The sequence below is a fragment of the Neophocaena asiaeorientalis genome, unplaced genomic scaffold (genome assembly GCF_003031525.2).
Source record: "Neophocaena asiaeorientalis asiaeorientalis breed wild unplaced genomic scaffold, Neophocaena_asiaeorientalis_V1.1 scaffold487, whole genome shotgun sequence".
In the NCBI taxonomy this organism is placed as follows: Eukaryota; Metazoa; Chordata; class Mammalia; order Artiodactyla; family Phocoenidae; genus Neophocaena; species Neophocaena asiaeorientalis.
Window position 1 is genome coordinate 926125 of NW_020173398.1, and position 12321 is coordinate 938445.

At 36.9% G+C, this 12321-nt stretch overlaps 1 protein-coding gene across 4 annotated transcripts in view; it reads right to left on the bottom strand.

Moving 5' to 3' along the window:
• Positions 1-1164: 1164 nt before the first annotated feature.
• Positions 1165-12321, bottom strand: part of RESF1 (retroelement silencing factor 1) — a 34575-nt gene continuing 23418 nt past the window's right edge. For 2 of the 4 annotated variants that reach the window (XM_024747100.1, XM_024747101.1), the window contains 3 exons: positions 6024-11013; positions 4673-4756; positions 1165-1908 (listed from right to left, as the gene is read on the bottom strand). In XM_024747100.1, coding sequence (XP_024602868.1) covers positions 1742-1908; positions 4673-4756; positions 6024-10956 — 5184 coding nt within the window. In that variant the 5' untranslated portion in view covers positions 10957-11013 and the 3' untranslated portion in view covers positions 1165-1741. Of the gene's footprint in view, positions 1909-4672; positions 4812-6023; positions 11014-12321 lie in introns of all 4 variants that reach the window. The other 2 variants (XR_003003512.1, XM_024747102.1) reach the window with 2 other exon arrangements.

A 12321-nucleotide genomic window follows, 5' to 3' on the forward strand; every position in this document is an offset into this window, starting at 1 on the left:
GGGCATGTATCTGGAGAAACACATGGTCAGAATGGGTACATGCACGCCAATGTTCATTGCAGCATTGTTTACAATAGCCAAGATATGGAAGCAACCTGAATGTCCATCGACAGAGGAATGGATAAAGGAAAATGTGGTACACATATACAATGGAATATTACTCAGTAATTAAAAACAGTGAAATAATGCCATTTGCAGCAACATGGATGGACCTAGAGATTGTTATGCTGAGTGAAATCAAGTCAGACTGAGTGAAGTAAGAGAAATATCGTATGTTACTGCTTATATGTGGAATTTAAAAAGAACTGATACAAATGAACTTATTTAAAAAACAGACTAACACACTTAGGGAATGAACTTATGGTTACCAGGGGGGAAGGGATAGTTAGGGAGTTTGGGATTGGCATGTACACACTGCTATATTTAAAATGGATAACCAAACACAACATTGTAAAGCCACTATACCCCAATAAAAATATAGCACAGGGAACTCTGCTCAATATTATTTAAAAACCTAAATGGGAAAAAATTTTGAAGAAGTATAGATACATGTATAACTGAATCAGTTCGTTGTACAACTGAAACTATCACAACACTAATCAACTATACTCCAATGTAAAATAAAGTTAAAAAAAAAAGAACACAATGACCAATATAATGACCACTAATATTCAGTTTGGAACCATTGCATTGACTCGACTGGTGCTATGGTGCCAGTTCTACCAACCATTGCTTTTCTAACTGATCCTTCTACTGACATTGCTCAGGATGAGCACAATGGCTTTTCCTATGGAAGCATGCTATTTAATATTTTGAGAAGCCCAGTCTTCTCAAGTCTTCAGAATGTATTTTTAAAACTTGTGATAAAATACATGTAAGAGTTTACTATAGTTTTAATATGTGTGAACTATGTAGCATTAAGATTTTATGAAAACAACACATTTCTACTTCTAGTAGTCATAAAAGCCCAGAAACATCTGAAGAGTTATATTTTGCCTTCCTTGCAATTTCCTGAACCTAGTAAATTTTGCTCTTCTAATGAATGAACCTGAAAATATTTACTTGTGACAGCTTAATTAACATTTCTCCTTTTAAAAACACCTTTCTAAAATGTGCTCTGTTGTGAGGGCAGGAAATCAAACACAAATCAAACTGTTTCGGATATACTTTTTAAAAAATAAATGTTTATTTCAAGTATGAAAAGTAATGTTTAGATGTTATCCAAAAATTATGTCAGTTTAACAAGTATAAAACAAGACTGACAAAAAGTTTACAATTCAGTATAAAACACTTAAGAATATACTTTGACATTCACAGTGAGGATTTCTGAAAAATAAGTTTTGCTAATAAGTTTTAGAAACAAAAATACAGTCCCAGAGGAAATAAGTCCTTAAGTAATGCACAGGTCTCCCTTAGGATGGATAGTTAGCATTTCAAAACAAGATTTGTGTAATAATTCATTTTAAAATAATGGTAAACTTGGTTCAATAATGTCAGAATTCAATACCTTATGGTTTCCCTGACAAATACCATCTATTTCTTATGTCTGCTACCCACAAATAAGGTTCTCAAGCCAATTTAATTAAGTAACTTCGATGATATACATAACCTAAAATGGTAACCAAACTGAGAAATTTTATCACGGCAATCTGAGTATTTCCAGAAAAATAATTTGAACAGAAAGTGGCAGAAATTTTCTTGTGGCAATTAGAGAACCATCAGAAGAATTAAAGTCTGAAAATTATTCTAAAGGACTGCTACCAAGACTTCTGCTTCTCTTCTCCATGTACATCTTTTTGTAGGTTTGAAACATTGCTTTTGAATCTTTTACTGGGTTTTGTAGTGTCTCAAATCCATCTGCACTGAAACTTCTCTTGGAGAGTCTTGAATTAGCCAAAACATTATCATCTAAGGAAACAAAAATTTTATTTACTTTATTACTCTTAATGTTAGTGACTAGTATACAATCAATATAAATTGAGACGGAAAACATGCGTTGTTCTCTGGGATAAAAAATTAGGGAAAGAGCTAAGTGTGACAAACTATGGCTCTTTACCTACAGAATTATAAAGTAAATACACAGGACATCTTGCCTCTCCTTTGGGGGCTGTTTTCTAACGTCATTCCCATCTTTACTGCCCAGGGCTATTCTGCTCTACCTGTACGCTTGCCCAATAAAAACTCATTATTTGCATACTATTATAAACGTGACTTTCTTAACAGCCATCTAAACTAGCAATACAAAAAGCACAAATGCAAGCCAGTTCCAAAGAGTAAATGAAAGGTACAGCTTGCATATTCTGGCCTTGTTATGCACTAGGTATTCTAAGAAATATCTGTATTTTTCTGTTTCTTTAGACTATTTCAGTGCTGTTATTAGCCTCACTATCCCTTTTTTGATGGGCCCAGCCAGCCTTTCCTTTTTCTGTATATTTCTAGATGTGCCTCTATATCTCAGAAGCTGTTCCAATTCTGAATTCCTGTACTTCACATTCCTGCTCTAGCCACTCCTTTCTGAGTAAGTTTTCTTGTACCTTTTTCTGCCTGGGTGGGTCAAGCACTCTGTCCTCTTCTTTATTTATTTTTTTTGCTAACAGAGGACGGCTACTCTTAATTCTTTATCTGTTTCAAATTCCTCTCTGTGCACAGCAGCTTTCTGTTATGAATGCTGATACCTGAGGTGCACCTCTAAGCTGCTTTCCGCTGGATTCTGTCACCTCCTCTTCTTCTACCTCACCCTGATAGCTTCACGACTTGCTCCATCTACACTCCAACCTTTGCCACCAAATTTAGGTGTTGCTTATCTAAAGCGTGTTTTCTATAGCTCTCTGGGAGTTCCAGTTCTTCAGCCTCTTCCTCTTGGTATGTTCTGTCTTTCATGATTTCCCTGAGTCTCATAAGACTTTTTTTTTAAATTATAATTTTATTTATTTTTGGCTGCGTTGGGTCTTTGTTGCCGCACGCAGGCTCTCTCCAGTTGCAGCGAGCAGGCTCTAGGCATGTGGGCTTCAGTAGTTATGGCTCACAGGCTCTAGAGTGCAGGCTCAGCAGTTGTGGCACACGGGCTTAGTTGCTCCACAGCATGTGGGGTCTTCCTGGATCGGGGCATGAACCCATGTCCCCTGCGATGGCAGGCAGATTCTGAACCTCTGCGCTACCAGGGAAGCCCTTGTAAGACCCTTGACAGAGCTCTGGACTTGCTTCTTAGCTTTTCTCTCACCCTGCTGCATCTCTCATTGCTCCTGGGCCCTGCTTTGTGTCATTTTCATAGTGATCCTGAGTACTGATGTCCCACCTTCAGTGTTTATTGCTCATCCTGTCCGCAGGTATCTTCACATCTGTCGTTTAGCTCATGCTGCTCCCTGAGCCTCTGGTCAATCTGTGCATATATCTGTCTTCTGAGTATTTTCAGATTCAGATTCCAGTTATGCCTCTCAACTCTCTCTGAGGCAAAACTTATGGTCCTCCCTTTTTCCAAGGAACTTTCTTGCTGCAATCTCCACACCCATTTCCATCTTTCTCATATTTTACTTCCTGTGTTCCAACTTTAGGGGTGTGTTTTCTACTCTCACTAATTCATTTTCCCCTCTTTCAGTTGTCTTCCTGTTCTAATTAAGAGTGCACATTTCTTCTTCCTTTGATTCTTTCATTCAGGTTTCTTTTTCCCTTTATGTATCTTCAATGTATAAGACTCCATTTCTACATGCCTGCTTACATATATTCTTTATAAGCTCTTCTCAACCTTTGTCACACTTCTTCTCTTACTTCTCTTTATTACTGCTCATGGCAAAATTCTGCTTCTCCCAATTTTCAAAAGACTCTTATGAACTCTTCGTATTTAATTAACCCAAACTAAATTTCCTGAACCCTAGGTTCCAGTTCTCAATGCAAAACCCTAAAACACAAAATACATTCATTCCACTAATTAAAAATCAGATACTAAAAACTCTGGTTTTCTTGTTGGCCCTCAGCCCAAAACCCTTCCCAGTAAACAAACAAACAAAACCCCAAAAAACCCAAAACCAAACTGAAACAAAAAACTATGAGCATCAGTCTTTCGTCACCAAAATAACTCAAATTCCACACTTAATAAACTTTGAAGACAGGGATGTGGTTCAAGTCCCTACTGAGTTACTGGCTATGTAACTTTAGCCAAATGATCTAACCTCTCATTGATAAATGGGAACATCTTTGTCTCCCTGGTTTTGAGAATTTAATTAACTAACTTGCAAATAATCTAATCTAGGGGTTGGCTAACAGGTTATGCCTGTGGGCCAAGCCCAGCCTCTAGCAAGTTTTGGTAAAGTTTAATTGGAACATAGCCCATGCTCATTCATTATTCTACAGCCATTTCTCACTGCAGTGTTAGAGTATTTAGGAGAGACATTATGATTTGCAAAACCTATCTACACAGAAGAAGCATGCCAACCCCTTGTCTTAAGTCACTGTGATGAGAATTCTCTTGTTAAAAGGAAATAGATCACTACTTCTCTGTCCACAGCATGACAGAAAAAATAGGAGAATGTCTTCCTACCACTCATACAGACACTGAACTATCTTTTAAAAGAATATGGATAAAAACCAAACTTCACAAGTTTCTATAACTGTAATCCAGCTTATATATGATAGAGTGCCAGGTAAGTAAAATAAAAACTTAAATAGACAGTTTTACCTATTTCTTGGTTGGCTTCCGGCATCCTTTTCTCCTCAGTCAAACATTTTAACCAGTCTTCTTTTGTACTTTTTATTCCTGAAACTATTTAAATATTCATTTTCAGATCTCTAGATATTGCTATTCATCTCTTTTAGTACTATAATGAAGGAAAACCATGTAAGCCTAAATTAGATTTTAGAAGGCATCAGATATATTCACACATAACTGAAAAGGGCATGGAAAAATGCTTTCTCCCCTATGACGTGCCTGAATCTCACAATTTAAAAGTTTACCTTCACTATGTAATTATGTTTCTCCTACTTGGGCTGAACAACAACACATCTCAAGATACCTAAGGGCACATGAGACAGAATGTACCTCACACTGCTGCTGCACCCACTTCCAACCAGGCCCTCAGATTCTAAGGATCTAGTTTTAAGAACCAAGTGTAATCACCAGTACTTTACAAAATGAATTTTATACTCTATATACTCATATATCCCTACCAACTTCCAAGAAAAAGTACCTTATTTACATTGTAATTTTATGCACCCAAACAGATACTGTCTGAACACAGTACAGGAGAAACTACGATTTCCATTCAAATCCTTTAGTTTTCCAATCTGGGTTTCTCAACACAACGTTTTACATATACTATCCACAACCCATAAATGTTTCCTTCTACCACAAATAATGAGTCCTCTATTTTCTCCTTCCATCTTGCACTACATTGAGAATTCTATCCTTCGGCTAACCGACAGTCATGATTTCCATTCGGGTTTGGTAACTCAACAATGGACAACACTGCTTCCAAGATCCTCCCATTGCATACTTCATGAGTAGACTAGAAGGTACCACTTTAGCGATAACACAATCACCAACTGCTTCAAAGATGACTATAAGGCAAACCACTTCCGTATGTACAAAAAGATTTCATTAACATTACATATCTCCTAACATTTAGACCAAAATTTCAAATTCACAGGGCTTTGAAACTGCAAGTCCCAAAAGAGAATGAACAAAGGCAAGACCTGAAATAATGTACACCTGATGCTTTTCTGACTTAGCACAAAGAGTGCTAAGTCACTTCTTGGCACAAAAGGAAATCTTTGTATTTGGCAAACCTTACAATTTTATACACCTCTTACCTTTAATGTGAATGTAATATAATTTAAAATAAGTGGGACACAAACTTAAAACAAACATTGCCCAATGAACCATCAACTTACTGAGAAAACTAAATACTAAGTAAAGGCAAAATGCATTTAAGTCTCTCCTAGCTACAGGGAAGTCAGGAGAGATGCTCTGTCACTTGCTGAACTACAGTATTACAATGTTGCAGACACCATCAAAAAAAATCATACTGGACCTTGCACAGGAGCTTGCTCCTTCCTAGGAGTAGATGGCAGATCATTCTGGTCTTTAACAGGGTTTGTATTCTTAAATAGTCCATCTGGACATAATTTAAACTCCAGCATGCTTAGTTTCTCTGTGGTATCTTTCACAGGTAAAAGGGTCTTAGGTTTATTTTCTGGTCTCTTTTCTTTATTAAGCTTCCTGGGTGAACTGTCTAATTTCGTGAGACAAATGCGCTCACGTTCAGTGCATTTAAATGCAACTCTATTCAGATACAGTTTCCTTTGATCCTTTGCTTGGGAAGCCATTTGGCTGAATTCAACGTCATTATTTACATTACTTAAATTTTTGTCTAATTTGGTTTTATCAATCCACATTTTATCAGGTTGCTTTCCACCAACTGTTCCTTTAATATTCCTTGAAATGTATGTTCTAGACTCCTTGGAATGATGGGCTTTGAGGTTTTTACCATGGCTTGTACCAGTATTTACTGATTCCTTAGAGGTCTGTACACTGCCATTGTGTCTCTCATTTGATCTCCCACAACTTCCCACTCGCGTAGAAAGTTTATTGGACCTCATATACTGAGAATCACATGGTACATTTTTCACATAGTTTTTCTTTAATGCTTCTTTATGCTTCTGCCTTGATAAATACTCTTTTGGTGATAGAACTCTATTAATTTTAGATGAGCTATCCATAGAGCCTGAGGACTTAACATTTGACACTGTCTTTTCTTTAATCCTGGCTCTTTCACCTGTGGTTGAGAAAAGGTTACAGAATTTAAATGCACCACCTCCCACATTCTTATTCTGCTCTTGTTTATCATATTTCTTCTTCTTTATCTCTGAATCAAGTATGCTCCCTTCATCTAACTTCTTTTCCAAAACTTTTTGTTTAGAGCCACCTGCTTTCAATTTTCTCTTTTCCGGTGATACTGACTGTACCAAAGAACCATTCTTCACATGCAAATCTTTATTTTTACTTGTCAAAAAACCCATCTTTGGTTTTAGTGGTCGTAAGTTTTGCGCCATGAGCTTCCTCTGCAGGCTCTCTTGAGAAAATTTTGCAGTTTTGTTAGTGGAGTGAAAAGTTACCTCATGAAATTGCAGTTTTCTTTTTCTTTTGTGACTCTGCAAAGAATCTGGTTTTTTATCACCTTTAGATAAAAAGTGACCAGATAATTCTTGTTCTGTCCTTAATGAGCTGTTATGTTCTGATGATTTGGGTTTATCTTTTACATTCCTGCCTTGCTCTGTTTCAGGAAAATATTTTTTCTCAATTGGACAAGTCAGAGGAATCTTCAGCTGATTATTTGGAGGACTGTTAAATGCAATAGGAACATCTCTGTCAGAGGTTCTCTCTTCTTGTTTATAACCGTTAGTCTCCAAAGGAGAACGTGGATCTTTCCCTTTTTCTTCCTTTGAAGTTGAGTTCTTAGTGGAATTACACTGGCAATGAGGTACTCCTTCATAAACCATAGCGAGCCACCCCAACGCACAGCAACGGACATCATCTTTTTCTGAATCCAGTATTACAGAATCACAGGTTTCTTCAACTGCATGTGCTTGTGGGTCACACTGGTTCCCTTCTTTTGTGACAGGCTTTTCTTTCTGAGGCTCTGTCAGTTTGTCTACCTCGTTGGGTTGATCATCCTGTTCAGGAAATAATTCTTTCATTTGCTCTGAATTTAATATTGTAATTTGTATCTGGTCTGTTGAGTCTTTGCAGTCACAACCAGTTTTATCACAAGTTTGAGCTTTTGAGATTTGGTGTGCCATTTGTTGGACCACAAAACCTTCAGGCATGTTCACAGGTTCAATACCATAGGGAAACTCTTTTAAAAGTTCTGACAGCTGATCATGTAGGTATAAGATTGATGTCTTATCTTCGAGATTCTCATTTGTTGTAGGATCCTGGGCTGCTTCCTGAGGGTAACTATCCCGCTGAATAGCAGCTGGTGAACACATATCATTAGCCATGCTTTCATTTTTAGTGATATGCTCCAAACTGCTTTCCTCTGGAATTCCACTCTTTGCTCCAATGTACTTCAAAGTCGATGGTTCTGGAGGTTGCAGTGACTCTGACTGATCAGTTATTTTATGTGAAACATCTGTGCACTGTACAAAATTATCTTTTTGAAAGTCAAATTCTTTACTCCCAGTGATATTGTCAAATTCATTTTGTCTACTATTCATTACTTGGTGATTGGGTAGAGGTTTCTGTGGCTCAACCTTTTGCAAAGAGGGCAAGCTGAATATCTTTGCTATTTGGGAATTATAAGAGGTATCACCTTCAACAAGAGAACAAATACTGCCAATCTGTAATACATCTCTGCCCACAATATCACTGTCCTTTGATATATATGAGGTTTGCTGATCACTCACAGGATACTGGATATCTGGTTCTAATTTGTTATGCTTTCCTTGATTGGTATTAGGTGTGACTTCTGAATTAGTATTAGTTGACTCACTTTGCTTATCCTTCTGAATCAGTGGGAAGATCTTGGTGCTTGTGGTACTTGTCACTGGTTCATTAACGTTCAAAGCAGCAGTATTTTCCGAGGATTTGTTTTGTAAGCTACAAACACTGCCTTCTTTAATAACTGGATACATTGTTTCAGGTAAAGCTTCAGGTGTTATACCTTTGACAGACAATGTTTTGACATCCGAAAGAATTAAGGGTGATACTACAGCAATCCCCTTTGTAGTAGTTGCTCCTGAAGACTCATAATTCTGTGCTACCATTGATAAAACTGTGTCGTGTGAGCTGTTTACAATTTTATTCTGAGAATTTACCACAGCTGAAAATGGACTCTTCTCACAGATGTCCGCAGGCTTTGAAATTCCAACTGCTGCTGTGGGTTTTTTTGACTCATCACACTGTTTTTCTTCTGTAGGTTCTGAAGGTTGCTTTTTCCACAAAGACAGACATGTTGCTAGCAATTCCAGGGAAAAGTGAGAGTCACTTTTAGAAGACATTCCATTGAAGGATTTATGCTCAAAGCAAGAAGAGTTGTTTGATATCTTGGCATTTATATTACAAGTAGTTGGAGTACCTGGAGTTTCCATGGTTTTCAAATTCACTTGGTTACCAGTGTTCTGGATATTTGGATTCATTTCAGAACTATGCAGTTTAGAATCATGAATACGTTCATTAGTATCTTTTAATAATTTCTTCTGAGTTTTATTTCCAGATGCAAGTAAACTGAGAATTAGCCTATTTTTATTTGGATACTTTGAAACATATTCCTCAAAGGATGTAGACTGAGGAAGAGAAGTTGCTTCAGAATTTGGTGGCACATTTTGTGCAACGTTGACTAAATTTCCTGATGAAAACTGGGTGTTATTTAATATTGCCTGGGTAATCTCAACAGTTGACGTCTTTAAAGAACTCACAACTTGCGAACAGCCAGAATTTAGTAAAACAGAACTGACTTGGTTAAAATTTCTGTCCTGAAGGTTGGAATTCAATGTATTGTGTGTTCTATTTGTTTCTTCTGCAGATTCCATTACTGTTGGTGGTTTATCCTCCACAGTATCTGGAGGGCCTAGGGTTACCTGTGGTCCAGACTGGATTTTGGCAGTTTGTTTCAGAGACAACCCACAATTTTGAGCTGATTCACTGTAAGAGGTATTAGCTGTTTTAATACAACCTGCTGCCATCAAAAGATTTTTATTAATTTTAATTTTCCTTGCAAGGTCCGAAAACTTCTTTTTTATTTCTACTAATGTTTTAATATCCCTCACTAACTTTTCTTTTGTGGCACTCGTGTCCAGTACTTGATTTGAAGTTAGATTTCGAGAATCCACTCTTTTCTCTTGATTATTTTGAGTAAGAGCCTGAACACCATCCACATAAGATCTAACAGGTTCATTAAAAGGCTGATTGACATTGGTATTTACTCTCAAGTTACAGGAATTTCCCATTGTGCTGAAATTTTCATTAAGGTTTTGCCACTGCTGCTGAAAGCCTCTACAAAAGTCTTTCCTCATTTCAGGTAAGTGTATTTCTTGACTCTGAGGAACTTCCATAGAAGTGTGTTTAACAACATGCTGAGTACTTTGCAGAGGCTGGCTTGCATACCTACAGTCATAAGGAGGAGGAGGTCTTCTGTCAGTTTGAGTAACCGCATATTGATATGACGGTACAGTTGCAATCTGCTTTGACTGTAAAGTCAGGGCAGGATTTGGAGATTGACTATTTTTAACTTGTAATGATACAGATGACATAGGGGTTTGTTTCTGAAGAGTAGGCTCCTGCAAAAAGCTTCGTGATGAATAACTATATTGCTTTGGAAGTGGCCTGTAATCTGGGTAAGTCAATCCACTGGATGCACACTGCTGTGCCCAATCAACCTGTTGCTCTGATAAAGGTAGGTTAAGTCTCGGGTTTCCTTGATAAGTTATAGGAACTCTTCCGGAATTAGAAGGGATCATTTGTAGTTGCATGGAATAGGTATCTGATGCTAGAAATTGATTCTGTAGTGCATGTACATTGGGCGTATTCGTTCCTAAACCAGTCTGATGAGATACAGTTGCCCCTGTTTGAGAAAGCATAGAATTCCTCACTGGTGAGTTCAACCATACATCCTGTGTAACTCCTGAAGACATTTGCAAATCGTGATTTTGTTGTTTGGGTCCTTTAACATTTGCATATGTTATTCTTTCTACTGAAGTTTGTGAGGTCACAATGGTCCCACTATGCATATCAGAAATAGGGATTTGTTGAGGAGTTTTATAATTTCTAATGTTGAGCAGCGGCTGTGAAACTGGATTTAAATTACTGAGAAACAGGCACGGTTCTTGGTTACTTCCAGGATGGTTTAAAGAACTTTGAGATGCTGTGGTAAGTGTGTTTACTAAAGCTTGCTCCAAAAAAGATGCCTGTTTTTTAGGATACTGTGGTGGTAAGGTGACACTCTCTGATTTTGCATTCCAGTTCATTGTTGATTTGATGCAGTAGCAGTGTATGAAAAGCCAGCTGTTTTGAATGTCAGGAATCTGTAGGAAATAAAGATCTTTTATTAAAAATCTGTTTTGCCAGGTCAGAATTTCTACGATAATTTTCTTAGTTTACCTTATCACCAATGCTAACTATGTCTAGCAAAATTCCTGAAACCTCAGACTAGAGAAAGCTTCATCTTTGATTTGGATAAGAGGAACAGCAAAGGAAGATGTAATAATAAATATGGCAAATGTCAATAAAATTTTCTGGTGTGTTCAACAGAAATTCATTCCACCCTATTTATAGTTAGTATTTTGTTTGTTACACTTAAGAGACAATTACTTTCTGCATTTACTTATTTTAACTAGCTCTTTATTCTAAGTAACCCATGATCACTGTAAAAAATAAAATAAAAAGAAAAAAATCAAGCATATACTAAGAAGCCCTTACTACTGTCCATCTCCAATATCTAACTAACTCCCTAGGGGTACCTACTGTTACCTTTCTTTCAGAAAATTTCTATATATAAAAAAACACCAATACATAGATAAAACCTCATCTTTTAAGACAAATGGAGTCCTACCAAACATGCTGTCTACACAGTTAGCCTCATTTTCATTACTATACCCAGGATATCTTATCATTTCAACTACACATATATCTATCTCACTGTCTGCATAACATTCCACTTTCTGTGTATATCACCATTTAACCATTTCTCTATTGATGGACATTTGGTTTTCTTAAGTTTTTGCACTTATAAACTATCCTATACTAAGAATTCTTGTATTTATGCTTTTATATTTGTGCTGTTTCTGGAAATTCCTACAAGTGAAATCAATGTGTCAAAAGACACAAATTATTTTCATAAGCAGTGACAAACTGCCTTCCAAAAAGACTGAAATAATTTATACTCTCACCAACAGTACAGGGACATATCTAAAAATGGACAAATCTGTAACAATAAATGATAGGGCAAACAAACTTGACTTAAACGTATTAATAGTATACCAAACAACTGCAGAATACACATTCTTTCCAATGCACATGGAATTTTTACCGGTACTGACCATATGGCTAGACCATAAGCAAATCTCATTTTTGAAGGATTACAATAATTCAGATTAATTCACAGTGGAATTAATCTAGAAATTGCAGAAAAAGGACCTAGGAAACTGCCAAATAATTAAGAAATAAAGAATGCAGTGAGCTCTGGTGTCTTTTCCTCTAATTATCCAATAGGATACCAGACCTACTGAATCAGACCCCACCCTTATGACCTCATTTACCTTAATTATCTCCCTAAAGGCCCCATCTCTAAAAATAGTCACACTGGAGGTCAGAGCTTCAACATATGCATTTGG